This window comes from Nematolebias whitei, chromosome 8 (genome assembly GCF_014905685.2).
Source record: "Nematolebias whitei isolate Nwh7 chromosome 8, NemWhi1, whole genome shotgun sequence".
Classification (NCBI taxonomy): domain Eukaryota; kingdom Metazoa; phylum Chordata; class Actinopteri; order Cyprinodontiformes; family Rivulidae; genus Nematolebias; species Nematolebias whitei.
Genome location: NC_056505.1, coordinates 38,546,507 through 38,564,429, shown reverse-complemented (window position 1 = coordinate 38,564,429; position 17,923 = coordinate 38,546,507). Strand labels below are relative to the sequence as shown.

At 41.5% G+C, this 17,923-nt stretch overlaps 1 protein-coding gene across 1 annotated transcript in view; it reads right to left on the bottom strand.

The window, feature by feature from the left end:
• cux2b (cut-like homeobox 2b) overlaps window positions 1-17,923 on the bottom strand; it is a 159,353-nt gene that overhangs the window by 28,125 nt on the left and 113,305 nt on the right. The window contains exon 4 of the mRNA XM_037681252.1: window positions 14,816-14,894. Within this exon, the coding sequence (XP_037537180.1) occupies window positions 14,816-14,894 (79 nt within the window). The remainder of the gene's footprint in view (window positions 1-14,815; window positions 14,895-17,923) is intronic.

Below are 17,923 nucleotides of genomic sequence, written 5' to 3'. Positions count from 1 at the left end.
AACCCCGGTCCAGGGGCCTTTCTGGGTGGAGTTTGCATGTTCTCTCCGTGCATGTGTGGGTTTTCTCCGGGTACTCCGGTTTCCTCCCACAGTCCAAAAACATGCATGTTAGGCTGATTGGTAACTCTAAATTGTCCCTAGGTGTGAGTGAGAGAGTGAATGGTTGTTTGTCTCGTTTGTCTCTATGTGTCCCTGTGATGGACTTGCGACCCGTCCAGGGTGTACCCCGCCCCTCGCACAGTGATTGCTGGACATGGGCACCAGCGACCCCCGTGACCCAAAATGGAATAAGCGGGTAAAGATAATGGATGGATATACTCTGTATATATATGTATGTATGTGTGTGTGTGTATATATATATATATATATATATATATATATATATATATATATATATATATATATATATATATATATATATATATATATATATATATATATATTTATCACCTTTTATATTGGTGAGTTATTTTTATGGAATGGCCGATACCCAATATTTAACTTTATTGCTAATATCGGGCGATACTGATATAATTCCGATAATTTTGTGCATCCGTAGTACATTTTTTTATTTATCCTAATTATGGATGAGTGGATCTCTGCTCTCAGGCTCTAGTAAGAGATGGAGATGCAGCTGATAAATCCAATAAATCATTAGATTTAAAAGTTGTCGTGTCTCTGGTGGATACAGATTCAAACCCAACTGAGCTTCTAAATAACAAGGAACTAAATCAGAACAGTTCTGAAGACATTTTGAAGGATCTCTATGTAGTACAACCATCTAACAATTCCTGCTCACGTTAACTTTCTTCTGTGAAGCTAAATAATAACTTTGGTCTACTTTTGTAAAACTCTAAGCTGACAAAATGACGTTTCTATGTATAAACTGTGTAAAGAGAACCAAGCTTAAAAGAAACGTTAAAGTGGCTGCCATCATAATCACACACAGCACTCCTAATAGGGCAGGCAAACAAAAACACAGACTACACAGACAACCTCAACAGCAGTTGGATCATCACACATTAATATGAACGTCTACAGTGTTTTAAATAGGAAACTGACAATAATAAGACCCATCACTTCCAGTGGAAGTCAATGTGAGTCTGGGTGCATGCTCTCTGTATTCTGAGAGGATCTAGAAAAAAAAAACCTCAGTCCCACAGCAGGGAGACACAGTGGCTGAAAGAAGACTAAAATGCCCACATTTTGATGTATATGTAAAAATAAGAGTACCGCATTCAGCAGATTTAACACCCGTCCACAAACTGAAAAGAGTATCAGAATCAGAATCAGCTTTACTGTCATTGCACCAAAGCACAATGAAATTACATTTTAGTGCAGCCCGTCCAAGTAAAACACAAACGAACAGACATGGGGAGACGGAGGTGTCTGAGGCTGCGGCCTCATGGGAGGCGCTGACCTTTTTGTTTAGATAAGAAAAGGTAAAGGAAAATGAGAAGAGTACGCATCCCCTCGTCTAGTGATGAGTCTACATGAGTAGATCAGGTTTTATTACATCATGTTCAGCAGATCAGAAGTTATGGATGGGACAAGAGAGAGTTACAGATGTATGGACAGACTATAACACATCTGTAACACATCCCCCTTTGATGGGCGTACAATAAAAATGTTGGGTTTGTCAAAATTAAGTCTGTTTAATAAAAGCTTTGAAAAGTTTAGACAGCTCAAATGTTAGTGTGATATCATCGTACCCTAAGTTAAACATCCAACAATCAGTCCATCCGTCCGTCCGTCCGTCCATCCATCCATCCATCCATCCATCCATCCAACCATCCATCCATCCATCCATCCATCCATCCATCCATCCATCCATCCATCCATCCATCCATCCATCCATCCATCCATGCATGCATTATCTTTTACCTGCTTATTCCTTTTCAGGTCGCGGGGGTCACTGGTGTCCATGTCCAGCCATCACTGTGTGAGAGGCGGGGGACATGCTGGACAGGTCTCCAGACCATCACAGGGACACATAGAGACAAACAACCATTCACTCTCTCACTCATATCTAGAGACAATTTAGTTTACCAATCAGCCTAACATGCATGTTTTTGGTCTGTGGGAGGAAACCTACGCATGCACGGAGAGAACATGCAAACGCCACCCACAAAGTCCCCGGCCAGGATTTAAACAGGCTACCTACTCGCTGACAGGCGGCAGCTCTACCAACTGAGCCACCGTGCCGCCCTAACAGACATTGTGCGGTAACGTCATAAAATGTGGAACGTTGTTTCTACTGAAACGTTTGAGCTCCAGAGTTTCAACACGGCTCCGTTTTCTCACGTGTTCAGCCAAAATCCCTCCGGGGCCTCCACAGTTTCTTCTTCTAATTTTATTCACACTGAACAATGTACGGCTGCTAAAACACACGGCACACGGCTCCTGATCAAGCTGCACAACTTCCTGCTGATTTATACAAACGATGTAAACAATCATTTAGATATATTGAAGCTTGTGCGACTATAGAAACAGAAAATAAACACAATTTAAAACGTCATTTATATTTACAAAATGTTTTCTCATATTCATCAAAAACTATTCAAACCTGAAATTAAACAAAAGAAACAACTTCCTGCAAATAAAATAAAACCAAATAAGCTGCAGGTGTGTTTTGGTTTTTGGGAAAAGATTTGTAGTCGACCTGTTACTCAGCATTTTTCCTTCAGCGACGAAAAAACACTATCGAGGTTCATGTTTAAATATTTGGTACCACTTTACAAAAAGGCTCCCCTTGTAGATGGCTAATAAACAGTTTACAGGTACGTTATTAATTCCTCTATAAACACTTTATAAATCATTAATAACTGTTTATTATGCATTAATTAAGGGTGACAGAGAGACAAAACTGACCAGTTTCTTGTCAACATGTGAGCCAAGTCTGTTCACCTATATATTTCATCTAGAGTTGTTATATTAAACATTTCAGAATAAGTCACTACCTTGTAAGCACAATAAGCATTTGTAATCCTAATTGTTTTAATATACAATATTGTAGTTTATCACTGTATTATATCTACAACTGATATTACTGTATATCCTAAAAAAATTAGGTTTACAAATACTTATTGTTCTTACAAGGTAGTAACTTAGTCTGAAATGTACCGAATATTTAATATTCTAGCTATTCTCATCACGTTAGGACTGGTAAGTCTGCACCACTATTTAATCTCACTCTTAATGATTTTTATAAAATGTACATGTTGATCCAAACGTCTGATGCTACAGATTTTGTTTTCCCAATCTGCTATTGAACAGTTTAAATCGTCTTTAACACCTGTTGAATAAATGTTAACAAAGAGATAATTAAAAAGAAATACAAGAAAGAAATCAATAGTTATTACTGTACAGAAGGAAATTGAATCGTGTCGAGGTCCGTGCGGATGCTGGGGCCGCTCCCTCCTCACTAGCGTGCGTTAAATGTGCACAGCAGTGAGAACACCAACACACGCAGGAACAGTGTTTCGTATTAACGGGTCCTAATGATCAAACACGCTGCAGAAGCTGCCGTGACTTTTAGGTGAGTTTCATCACTTTGTGTGAGCAGTATGGAGTGTGGAGGCAGCTCCGGCCTCGGGGGGAGGGTCCTCAGAAGCTGGATGGCTCAGCAGACTGCGGGTGGCCCCCTCACAGAAAGGGGCACAGGTCTAGGTGGGCGGGGGATGGACGATGTTGTGCGCCAAGACAAGCAGGTGTGTCGGGGCGGTCCGTCTTGGCCCTGTCAGCGATACACCATCATTACGCGGTGTGGGCGCAGTAGGGTGCACCATTATGTCTCCCTGGGCCCTGTGTAATTACGCTCTGACATAATTAACCCAGCAAGCCCATTAGCCAAGCATTGGCTGGCTGAAGAGAGGCAGAAAAAAACACTATAATTATTTGTTGTGCGCATGTTAATGAGGCCAGCTGTGTTCCCATCATACAACACGAACAAATTAATTTACAAGGCCGTGCTCCAAGGATTCTTTTTCCTTTTCATTCAAAACAGACTTGTTTTCCCTCCGAGTGGACTTCAAGGTCCATAAACAAGCTCGTCGGCTGCTGCAACAACCAGTAAGACTGCTGTAAGACTGTCGTCAAGGACCAACACTGGTTGACGGAGCACTTTGGCTTCCACCTCCATAGACGACGTAAAGACCTGATGAATGTGTAAAAACACTGCCTCTCATCTTCAGCCTGTCAAGGAACTATTTTGATGAAAAGAAACACAAACTGCGTCTCTTTCTGTTTGTGGCGTATTTTAAAACCGTCGAGCGTTTTTGATATTCAGATGGCAATCCAAAGACTCGCTTTACCTTGATGTCGTGGGAGGAGGAGGAAAATACTCAAATATCAAGATGAGCGGAGAGAAGGAGCGCCACTGTGGGAAGAGGTGGCTTTTGTGCGCGAGCAAAACAAAGCGGAGAGAAACTTTCTAACCTGCGCCCTTTCATCGCTGTTTGTGTCTTTCTTTGACAGACTGAAGGACGACGACGGAGCGACATCAATACGGAGGCATTTTAAAACTCGCAACAAAGAGCCGCGTCGAGAAACAAAGAGCGGAGCTAGGCGGCGTTTAAAATTAACACGAGATGCTGCGGTGCAAAAAAAAAAAAAAGCAACGCCGCTGACATTCAAACTTTGCTAGAAACAACACGACGAGAAGCCGCCAACTTCTGATTCTTATTTATGAACCACAATCAGCAGCATCAAACAGAGTCCTGGGGGCAAGACAGCCCCCCTCCCCCCCCCCCCCCCCACCACACACACATCTGGGCCTTCAGAACAACGACATCCATTCGGTTTAGAAAACATTCAAGTTCCACCAGGTTGTTGTTTATTCAAAAACTTGGAGAAGCATCTTTAACAGCAGCTGTTGTCTGATCAGTGCTTCGTCTGGTTGTGGAGGATGTTTAGCCCACTCTTCTTTACAGTGTTGCCTTGTCAGACAATGTTCAGGGCTATTCAGCTAAACTGCTCAGGGGGCCACAGTTTCTGAGAACCAGCAGCTCGGGGGCCGGACATCCAGTGATTAAAGTCATTATGCAAATAAAGCAAGTTTTACAATGATCTGTTGTCTTTTTTATTGCACTTAATCATAAATTAAATAAACAGAACCAAAAAAAAAAAGTTTTTTTTTTTTAATGAAGTGGGCCGGATTGGGGTTGCCAGTTGAATGGCCCTGCATTAGTTTCTGAGCAGATCTCTTGGGGTGCTGCTACAGTGTTTAATAAGGCTCAAGTCTGGACTTGAACTATAGGAGCTCGTTGATTTTTCTTTCTCAGCCGTTCTTTTGAAGATGTTCTGTTTGGATCATTGTTCTGTTCCCAAACGATCCGGTTCAGTCCAAGCTTGATGGTCTCACATTTCACTTTAGCCTCCTTTGGTCTTCAGAGTTCATGGTTGACTTATAACGGTAAAGACGCTCAGCTCCAGTGGCTGCAGAACAAACCAAGTTGGTATGAGGTGTTTGTGCTGATGTCTTTCCGGCCTGGCGTTGTGATCTGCAGCACCTGGCTGCTACTTTCTCTCTTAAATCCTGTGGAAGCAGCAAAGGTGGACCAGGGTTTCCACACTAGGCTTTTTTTTCTTCATTTTGGCTCTAAATTAGCTCAATAATTAACATCTGTTTTGTGCTTTTGATGTTACATTTGAAGAATTATGTTCTGAAACATAAACCTGAGAACTAAAACAGAGTGGACTTCATTGTCCCCCGACTGTATTTCTGCCTGTTGTCTTTTTATTTCTGCAGTTTATCTCTGGAACACACATGCATATAGGCATTCCTCTAAACACACACACACACACACACACACACACACACACACACACACACACTCTCCTGGTCCCTCTGGGTCTGCTGCTCCACAGGGATGAGTTGAAGAGGCCTGGCTCTTTTATGAACATAATGCATTATTAAGCACCTCAAACATCTCCTGGGCCTTTGTTTATTACTGCTCTTATTAATCACTTGTGCATAATCTCGTCCCGCCCAGAGAGCTTTCATTTTCCATCAGCTTTTATATGCCCTTGTTTTTATTTTATTTATTTATTTTTTGCCACAAATGCACAAAGCACTTCTTCTCTACTCTCATCCTGACTGACGGTACTGAGCTGCACAATTACAATGAAGCCAGCTCACTGTGCCTTGCAGGCCTCTCTCTCTGATGCTGAGGAAGGCCAACATGCATCTGAATGCCTTCTGTTCAGAACTCCCACAGCCGAGGGACACATCTGTGAACATGTAAGGCACTTATGACCATCTCATAACACGCCACAATAAGTGCCTTTTGTGGAGGAAAAAGCCCTTGTGGTCCTTTACGTAATACCAGCAGTCACCACTAGCAGGCACTGTTGTCGTAACAGTTCTTCTAACACACACATGACAGCAACACACTCCAGACATGCTGTAGGCCCTGCTCTCACACACACACTTTGAGGGGTGTATTTAGATCAGATTCTTCACAAAGTCTTCGTGAACGCTCTGCTCAGATAAAAGGAGACGTGTTCTAAAGGAGAAGAGGAGCAGGGCGGATCCTGGGGGATGAGTGTGTGTACTGAGAGGAGGCGAGGAAGAGCAAACACCTGGAGTGTCAGTCTCAAGGCTACGCCCCTGGCGACAGGGCCTCGCTGCCTCGCGCAGAGGTGGCAACAAACGCAGACGTTCAAACGGCGCCCCGCGCACACGCGCGCACGTGCACGCTCCAGGAGAGACGAGCAGAGCGAGGCAGGAGAGGAAGAAACAGACCGAGGAAAGTTTTGGTGCATCTCTGGGAAAGGAGGAGCGAACCCGGGCAGGAGCTGCCACCGTTCTTCAGCGTTCAGTGATCAGGACGTGTTTACGTGCTCTGATCAAAACTGTGCGGAGGTGATATAAACATTGTTAGGGAAACACTCTTAACAGGCCTCTTTCAAGCGCCAGACTGGGTAGGAGTTGGAGCGCACAGCATGGGGAGATGTCACAGGCAAATCAAAATATAGCACCGCTAATGAAACACTCCAGTGGATTGACGTCTTGGCTTTAGGGGCCTCATGAAAGAAGAAACATCACTTCAATCACTTGCATCAAAAAGTTTCACCTGCTCAGAGTTTACTGTTGAGTTGTTGTGTGAACACCAACAAAGCTTTGGATTGTCATGAACTCTCACGTGTGTCGTGGTTACTTGTTGCCGCCCGTCTCTAAAGACGAAGTGGACGTGACGTGCAACAGGCCTTTATTTCCACTAGCAGGGCCAGGAGGAGAACTGATGTGTGACCAGATGTTAACGATATCCAGCTACAACAACAGGTCACATGTGTAGCTGCTGCCACTGCGCCCCCTCCCCTTCTCACATTCATTAACTTCACCATTGGCCTGCTCTGATTGGACCCTGGGCCTTGTCAGCATGCACCCACACATCGAGGGAGAGGCACTTTCAAATGAAATGATAGGAGGCGAAAAATGTCTCGCCATGAATAGTAATAACTGCATTAAGATTAACGAGCGTGGCGTGTAAAGAATAATTGCATCTGTCAAAAGATTAAAAATACATGAGCTGTAGTGTTTGTTGGGGTGGGGGCGACGGCGGGACTGCTCACAGTTGTGTTTGAGGGGCAGAGAGAAGTGAAGTGGGGCCACAGCCAAACGACTGTCCTCCAGTGTACCTGGAGTCATCCATTCTGGTGAGGGGGTGGGCAGGAGAAGTGGCGAGGGGGGTGGGATGACCTTGGACACCAGCAGCAGGATGTACAGTGACAAACAGGTCCAGAATACTGTAGACCACTTACAGATGCTGCACGCTGCAAGGAAGCTGTGAGATCTGTGGTGTGGCTGCAGGTGATGCAGTGTGATGGATTGTACCGCTGACCTGATGCCAAATAACGAACTTTACAGTATCTGTCCTTTGAAGCTGACTGAAACCTTACACTACAACTAATCCTGCACATGTTCAATTACCGTAGTTTCCAGACTATTAAGCGCACCTGAATATAAGTTGTGATCACTAAATTTAAAAAATAATAATAATTTTGTACATATATGAGTTGCTCTTGTCTATAAGCCGCGGGTGTCCATGTTGTAATACGAGATATTTACACTGAAAGATTTTTTAAACTTTTAATTAAATACGTACCAGTAACATACACAAATACGTGCAGTACATGTTTTTTTTTTTTTCTGAACAGTGCCTGTAACACAGCTGATTAAAAAAATACAGTGGCTAGGCTTGTCACAATAACAAATTTTGCTGGGTGATTAATTGTCTTAGAAATTATTGCGATAAACGATAATATTGTTTGAAATTTGACAATAATTAGTAATTATTGTCAAATTTAAGAAGAAATGTTTAACTTGTTTTGCATTTAGTACCTTTTTTCGACCAGTGGATGGCAGTATAAGACTTTGAGCTGAAGGATGGATAGTGAGGGAGCGAGCAACGTGTCTCTTTAAGAAAAATGGGAGAGAGGCCCCTTGACGTGACATGGGCTGTCTCTATTCGGTTCTCAAAATGGCAGACGCTCAGTGTGGTTTGAACTCTTTAGTATAGCATTTTTCATACAGCCCTGTGATGGACGTGCAACCTGTCCAGGGTGTACCCCGCCCCTCGCACAGTGATTGCTGGACATGGGCACCAGCGACCCCCATGACCCAAAATGGAAGAAGCGGATAAAAAATAATAGATGGATGAATGAATGGATGGATTTTTCACACAAAATCAGTAAACAAGTTCTCAGCTTCTTTTTGCAAAGAAAAACTTTTTACACGAAGGCACGGGTTTCAACCGTGAATTTTGGAGCTTCGACAAGACGGAGGTTTTTTTTACTGGGGTCACTTTTCGTCCTGTTAGCTTAGCTCATAGCTTAGCTTCTCAGCTTAGCTGCTTTTAACGATCCAAAAACACAATTTTCGATGGTTAAAATGGATTTTAAAGAGAAAAGAGAAAGAAAGAGGTCAGTGAAGAACACTGGAGTTGAGTCTTTTGTCACCCAGTGTCTTCTGAAAGAGAGAGACACGAAGAAACAATAAAGCCGATAAATGAAAATGAGGTTGATAATTTTAATTTATCATACAATTAATTGATTTATTGTTTATCGTGACAGGCCTAGCAGTAGCCTACCAGGAAGTCATTGATCCCTATCTTCATCTTCCTCCTGCACAAGCTTGTGGTGTCCTACTGCTCCATGGAGCAAAAGCTGCTCTTCGCAAGCAGGGGAGTACCCCCTCACAGGGAGGGGGGATTTCCTCCCACTACGTTCTCTCCTCCCCTCCCGTTTCATTGGTCCACTGTGACCTGTTCAATAATTTTATTGGTCAGATTTTTTTAAACTTTTATTTATACAGGTACAGGTTTATACATCGAGTCACAAGGACCCCCCCCCCCCCCCCCCCCTCCAGGAGAGATGTGTATTGGGCAGCTATATGAACACCAGGTGTGACGAGGCTAAATGTTTTGGAAGCATGAAGCTCATTAACTCAACAAAAAATAAATAAATCCATAAATTAGCCGCAGCGTTTTATAAGCCTCGAGGTTCAAAGCATGTGAAAAAAGTAGTGGCTTATAGTCCAGAAATTACGGTACTCTTTGAGCTTTGGGCTGTTCACTGTCTTCCAAAAAGAAATGTATCAGTATTGTATCTGTGAATTTAGTGATTTATTTAGTCAAAGTGTGCATTTCTTCCAAAATAATTTAATATTTATTTTGTTAAAGTGTTGTAACTCAGAAATGATGCTTTTTTTATGCAGTTCAGTCTGATAACAGGTTTTTCTTCTGTTTTCATTCAAAGCAGCTGATTTAAGTTGCATCCATTAGTTGTCCTCAGATAAACAAGAATTGTTGTTATTTTTGGCTCCGGACAAAAATAAAAGCCTTTAGTGTAAGTAACAGCTTATGAACCTTAGCAAACACAAAAATGACTATAACTGTGTTGTTTTTACTGACGCTGAGCTAAAATTATGTGTGGTAGTAGATGAGAGTCATCCCCAACACAAGAGTTTTTGTTTAAAACATGGTCATGCAAGACAGCAGGTGCATTCCTTTAAACATTACTGTGCAAGTCAGCCCATATGTTTGTCGAAACAGCCGAGTTCAGACGTTCTGTTTTATTAATCAGCTTCAGTTTCATACAGCTGTTCCACAGACGAGTGGAAAAATTCATTTGGACTGGTCCTTGGCCCAGTGACTGGGGACCCCTGGTCTAGTTGGTATTGGCTCACAAGTTTTTATGTTTTCACAGGGCAGTGATTCTCCACCACGCAGAAGGGTCATGAATGTTTTGTGACACATCCAGTAACAGACACTGTAATTACATGTGTCCTCATCTCGTGGCTAAATTGTCTGAAATGTCTGTTTTCATCTTGTGTGTTGGATGCTAGTTGTATTAGCATCCAGTGGTTTGCTCCACACCATGTGCTGAGGTCTGTCGTGTCCACTGCTGCATTTAATCAATGCTCTGAAAGGTTTTGTTCCACTTTACGTTCTTCCTGTAAAAGGTGATCTTCTTGTGTTACATTGGTACCGAGTTTATTCGAATGTTGACACAGAAATATCGTAAATAATCTGCTTGATCATCCACTTTTAAATCCAGAGTGACTCCATTAACTTGCACATTTTATTTAATCCAGCTCTATGTGTAACTAACTTAGAGTTCAAGTCTGATTTCTAACTTTACACATGTGTAGGAAGTCATTTTGAAGAAAAAGGTTTTCAGAAATATGTGTGTTGTTTTGTTAAATTATTTTTTTTTTAAATCAACTTGACTATGTAGACTTCATGTGAAAGCAAACTAACAAGTTGATGTTCCTTGCTGCTGAGGGATTTGAATAGTGAATGTTTTTAGTTTTCAAGATGAATGTTTTTCTGGACTGGAATTGAACAGGGAGTGAAAGTAAACCTTAATGTTTTTGGTGCAAAATATTCAAGTGGGTAGGAGTTACACTGTGGAACAACAGAGGGTTGTTTTTTGTCCGAGGCAGCACAGAGTGATGGATCCTGGTGAGTGGAGGGAACAGTTTAATCCACCACCAGGAGCAATAGAGGAGTCAGGGGGTGGCCAATGGTGGCCATGGCTACCATAGTTTAATCATCAGTCACCCCACCGGCCACCTCAATCATTTGAGGAAACTATACTTTTAGGCAATATAAAAACTAAAAAGGGGTTGGGGTTCAGATACGGAGTCATGTTTCTGCCTCATGATGAATCTTTTGATTAAGTAAATTATAAAATGCCCCTCGTAGTTAGAAGTTAGCTGTTTTAAACTCAGAATCTGAGAGACTGATATCACAATAAGCTCAGCTGTTACTGTTCATCCTGACTTGATGTGAGTCCAGTTAATGTGTTGTAGATTAATGTCTGGTGCACGCTGACTTTCTGCGTTTCATTAGAAGCCATACTGTTGGTTGGATGTTTAGCTAACAGATGAACAGGGTTGAATTTAACAGTTAATGTCAAGGTTTTAAGGAAAAATATCACAAAATATATAAGAATTGGACTATGTGTTGATATAAATCTCAGCTACTACCATGCCAAACTTTAGCTCATATTTTGTAAAACTAAGCTGTAGACATTGTTGTTTTGGCTAACGTCAATTAACTGAGGCAGTCATCTTAAATTGGGTTGACTTCAAAACTTAATCAGCTGTAAATGTAGATATTTATGAAGGCAGGTGATCATAACTGAAACCAGTCACGTAGGCTAATAAGAGTTAATGTTTTAACAGGGTTAATAACATCACAAATTGTTTGACCTTTGCAGCATCTGCAAATTCGCTTCAGCTTAAATGAGAAGCAGCGATAAAGAAAAACAGGCTTTTCCCTCCGAGTTAAGGTCATAAGGAGGAAGGAGACCTGCTGCATCTACTCAACTGGACTGGGAGCTCCTTTACAGAAAATACGACGAGCACTAATGTAACATGGGGATTAAAATACATGGCAGGTGGAAAAAATCTACATCTTGAAAACAGTTTTTCTTCCTTATAAATTAAGCTGAAACAGGATTACGAGAGTGGCACTGGGTTAGAAAATGTGTTTCTCTAGAATATAATTAATAAATATATAATAAATGTAATTTATCTTGACTCTTTTAGTTACAAATGAGGTGAATCAGGTTGATTCCAAAGGTTCATCAGTTATAGATGTATATCTAATGATGCCTTTGTGGGAGTTTCATTAAAACTTGTTACCTTGAGATATTTTACTAACACAAACTAGCATGCGCACTCACAAACAGGGGCTAAAAATCCTACTGGGCTGGAATAATGTAAAAGCTAGATGTTAGAAAATAAAACAAAATACTTCTTCAAAGAACAGTATTTATCTTTAAGGAAATAACTTCATTCAACGTGCGCGCGCGCGTGTGTGTGTGTGTGTGTGTATGGTTGGTGCAATATCAAGCAGGGGGACTTCAAGGAAGAAGGGAGACCTTTAAAAGTCAGTTGCCTCGGTGGCTGTTTGTCTGACGCAGACTTTTATCTCGTACTCATTGAATGTGTAAACAGCATTCTCTGCTCCTGCCACGAGTGTTTCTCTGATCTGCTCAGAGATTGGGCCGCGGTCTGCTGCCATCTCCTGCAACACAGAGCAATATGCTGATGGATGTGCCTTGGAACTGAAATAACGACCGAATAAACACATAATCTACACTTCCTTCACCCTGACTTACTGCCTCTGATCCCGTTTGCCTCATCAGGCTCCACACAAAGCCAGACATGAGCTGGGATTTTAATTGGCCCTCCACAATCAACAGCAGAGCTCCTTCAGGATGCATTTGCTCCTCAGCCTGCCGACACTCCAGGACCTTCTGAAGAGGCCTCACGCAGAGGTCTGGAAACCACTCCGACAACTGAGACTTTGAAGAGAACTAAAAGCGGTGCAGGCTATAGTTGTATGTTGTTCAGTATCTGTCACCATATCCACTGCATCCGTGGCCAAAAACAATAAAGATGTTTTGGTTTGCGCTCGCTGGAAACGTGGATCCAGTCACACCAGTACATTTGACAGAAAACTGATCTTCAGTCGCTGATTTTTAACAGAAAAAAATGTAAATATTGACAACAAACACACAAACAGGGGCTGAGAGACTTTTCTTCTTGGAAAGGGTGGACAAGGCTTTTTCAGAGAGGAACATAAATATAAATGAATCTGTTCTGTTGCTAGAACCTAAGGGATGTACCTTCTTGACAGCTATCATTCATTCAACCTTTATCTATAAAAGTTAGTCTCAGTTAGTTAGTTAGTAAAAACGAAACAAAAACAGCTACATTATAAAGCGTAACCATAACCAAAACCATCATAACCCGTATGGCAGGACATTCAACTAAACTGCTCATGGTTGCAAACAGCTGGAGTACAAAGCTCGTTCAAATGTACAGTCTGCACAAACTTTACTGGAAATTATATTTTTCTGGAGTTTTTCCACAAGAAGAAAATGTTCATTTTGTGGGCTGCTGCTAAAAATAAACGTCTCAAAGTAGATATTCTGTTTGTGGAAAACAATTACTGCAAAAAAAATATTTTTCCGGCAATATATATGTTTGCTGGCAGATTTTTCATATGAAGAATAACCTTGGGTAATCATTTTAGATTGTTTTATTTTTTCAACAAAATTAACAACATTGGAATCCAGTAAAGTCATTAGAAGTGTGTGTGTGTGTTTTAATATACAGTAGAGGTTATGAGCGGCTGTGCCAAGTTAAAATGAGTCTTTTTCCCAATAACTCAGTAAATCTGGTGAGACTCAGATGTCCCAGCTTTTCACCAGCCCTTGAACGCAGCATTATCTTTGTGAATCTGGAGCAGTAAGAACGTCTGAAAAGGCACAGGCAGCTGATCCGTGCGCTCGTGTTGACTGATCTGTCCACAGCAGGTGATTAGTGCACGTGTATTTGACTATATTCATGCATGGAATATTTCTACTCGTGCGTTTTGAAATGTGCACATTTGAAAAACTGTTTATGTGTTTGTGCATCGTGTTGTACGCTTGTCTGAATGCAGCTGAGACCAATTTATCTTCATAGTCTGTTAGCAAAATATCCCAAAAAGGAATAAAAAAAACAGACAACTGAACGTACATCTATCCATCCATCCATCACCTTTACCCGCTCCTTCCTTTTTGGGTCACGGGGGTCACTGGTGCCCATACCCAGCCATCACTGTGTGAGAGGCGGGGGACACCATGGACAGGTCTCCAGTCCATTACAGGGACACATAAAGACAAACAACCATTCACTCTCTCACTCACACCTAGGGACAATTTAGAGTTACCAATCAGCCTAACATGCATGTTTTTGGTCTGTGGGAGGAAACTGGAGCCCCCGGAGAAAACCCACGCATGCACGGAGAGAACATGCAAACTCCACCCAGAAAGGCCCCCGGCCAGGATTCGAACCAGCAGCCTTCTCACTGAGAGGTGGCAGCTCTACCAGTTGCACCACATTGTTGCCAAAACTGAATGTACATCTAGAAAATATTAAGTTTTGGAGTCACCCCAAATCAAGATGGCTGCCACAGCTAGTCAAGCTTAGCAAAACACAATTTGCTATGATTATATCAAACCAAGGGAGAATGAGCTAAACTTTGCTGATGTGGTAACTGAGAACAATCCTCAACATCTACTCCAAACACTAACAGTCACACATTGCATCGGATCAGGTCCTTTACAACGTTTGTCCAGAACAGCGACACCTCCACCGCTTTTCACGAGGAGATCATGGTGTAAAACTCTGGCGTGAAAGGCAGCAGGCGATGTTCAATCCTTCAAGCAATGCTAGGCTTTTAATTGCAGAGGGTGTGGTGATGGTGGTGTTTGTGAGGGTGCACAGCTCTGGTCTTAGTGGGAGACTCACCTGGGGCCTCGATAAGCTGTTTGTAGATTCCCAGGAATGCAGACTCTGCCTCCTTACTGCGCTTGTTCAGAGCAACCACCTGCAGGGAAGAAGACACCAGTAATGCAAACATGGACTTGCATAGCCCTGGTGTGGACTACAGCGTTGGTAACATGAAACATCAAGTCAGGGAGTTGATCTGCAGAGCGTGACATCTGAGGCCAGAGTTCTTTCATCCCTTCAACCAAGTTCTGACTCTTTGATACTAACTTTTGGTTAAATAAACTCACAACTCAAGTATTACAGTCATTGAACTGATTGTTTTTACAATGATAAAAAAAAACATTCAAAAGCTTATAATAAGATATGAACAGTAACAAAAGCAAAGGACAACAGCAAGTAAAAAATACTATGTCTGCTAAATGTACAAACACTGAAGTTCACAGTTTATGCATGTATACGGCACTCCCAAGAACGTGGGCGATGACACCTACAGAAAGGCTTACAGAACAGCAGTAACTTCCCTGTTTAGGAGCCAAGCTGTTGCATGTTGCCAGGTGACATTTGGCCTGTTAAATGTAGGCGCCGGCGTGAGCGAGGACACTCGCTGGTGGCCTCCATCACCAGCGGCACTCAGCGCCTGCTGTCCTCAGCTCGACGGGTGACGCAAACCAATTAATGGTTCATTAGGAGGGACAAAGAAAGCGAATTAGCCACCACCTGGCCCCATGGAGAGGGCACCTGCCCTGGTGGGTGTGTGGACTGCTCCTGCTAAGACCTAAGGCCTGTCTGAGCGTCAGACGGTGAGACGGCGTCTCGATGCTCTCTGCTGTACGACAGTAAAACCAGATCAGTCTTCTGAACGCCCCGCGCCACTCCAAGGTCAAACCAAGAACACAACAGACAAATGAATGCAGAGTGCTGAAATATTTTGCTGACATTTAATAAAAGTACTTTGTCAACTGAATGTGTACAGTTAAAACAAGCAAAACAGAAGCTTAAATAAGCAAATCTGAAGCTAAGAGCTAAAATTAGCACGCATTAGCTATAGCTTAAGCTATAAGCTAAACAAAAGATAAAACTTAAATTTGGTAAAAATGTACTAAGCTAAAAGCAAAGATTTGCAAAAATGTGGATAAATGCTAACATTAGCAAAACCATAGCTAATAGCTATATTCAGCACAAATAAAGCTATAAAGCTAAAATTAGCACATCATAGCAAAAAGGTATAATTAACAGAATTGTAGCTAAAGGTAAAACAAGAAGATTAACTAAAATCTAAAATAAGAACAATAGTAACTAAAAGCTACAAATAGCAAAGTAGATGTTTAAAGATATGGCTTGCAAAACCATACATTTAATCAGCAAATAAAAAGTTAAATCAAATAAAATCATATTAAAAAATGTAAAATTGTAGCTAAAAGCTTACATCAACACATTTAAAAGTTAATATTTGCAAAATAGTAGCTAAAACAAACATGGGAAAAACTGTAGCTAAATGTTCAAAAAGTGAAGGTGCTGGTACAAATTAAAATGTGCCATATCGAGCTAACGCCAAAACTTATCAGAACAGTGGTTGAAAGTTAAATGTAGCAAAACCACAGCTAAAATGAACAACACTGTAGTTAAAAACTAAATTAGCAAGGTAGTAGCTAAAAGCTAAAATGAGAATAAAAAGACAAAAAAAAAGTAAGAAAGCTGGAGGAGAGTTCGAAGAACAATGTTTTTAAAAAAATATTGAAGAGATCTCTGTGTATTTATTAAGGAAATGTTTGAGTAAAAACAAGTACAAAATTAATAAGTTTGAAAGTTACAAATGCTAACAATGCTAACACACTAGCTGAACATTTTGATAAATGAACGGTTAAAGCACAAACTATGCACATGTAGTTTGACTTTAAAAAATGAACAGAAGGAACTATAAACAGGAACACAATAGTGTGAATGTAACCAGCATTCATTCACACACGAACGTCAACTTTTGAGTAGTTTCTGTTCCTAATAATGTTATATCGGCTCAACAGATCCAACAGTGTGAGTAAGTGTGAGACTGACTGCTCCTCAGCACCACAGCTGCACTTGAAAAACATTCATTTCGCAAAAGGGTTGAAAACACTTAAGAGAACGGTGGCAGTGTGTTGGGGCTGTTTAGTGGGGTTATAAATAAGGTGTGTGGAAAATAGCGAGAGACGGAGAGCCTTTGATATACTGGAAATGGTTGGTACGTTCCCCAGGGAGGCATAACGACAGCATTATGTTTAAAGAAATATCATAAAGATCAAGCAAATCTCCCCCATCACTCCCACTCCAAGCAACTCTGAGGAGTTCATGGAAAATGGAAAGGGCTGAAGCCCAATCAATACAGATGCAATAGTCAGCAGCTCTCAACCATCTCCCTGATACACAGTGATGTTTCTTTCAGCTCTGCCCCAGTCTAACCTCCCACACCCCCTCACTCTTTATATGCCCCCTACCACTTACCTCTCCTTCCAGGATGTCAATGTTGCCACACTGGTTTACAGAGAGTAAACGTGTTAAACGCATTGCCGTCCTCCTACATCGTACAACAAATACTGCTCATTTTAACCAGTCCAATTTATACTTCTGTCAAATCATACTCAAAGGTTTTAATTGTAAAAAGTTATTACTTTTGTTGCAGCGATGGATGTTTCGTACCAAAACGTTACAAAGCGGACAACATTTTGTACCCATTCACTTACCATATGCACGTTTCCCTGAACAAAGCTAAAACAATAAATTCAATTCAACTCAGTTTATTTCTATAGCACCAAGTCACAACAGAAATCGTCTCAGGACACTGAACAGAAACATCCACATACATAAAACGTAAGTTAATAATGTTATTTATCTAAACAGAATGAAGCTGTGCTTTATTTCATAGTCAACATTATATACCATAATCATAATGTGCTTATTTTTATAACATATAATTATGATAACTAAACGCTTGTTAAAAATAGTAAGTGCATACACACTGTGACAACAATTACCTACACTGTGCACACACAGTGGCTCAGAGCTGCTGTCTAGGGCACCCGGGGGGAGCAGATGGTGGGGTTAAGGGCCTTGCTCATGGGCCCAGAGTGGGGCAAATGAGGGTGGAGGCAT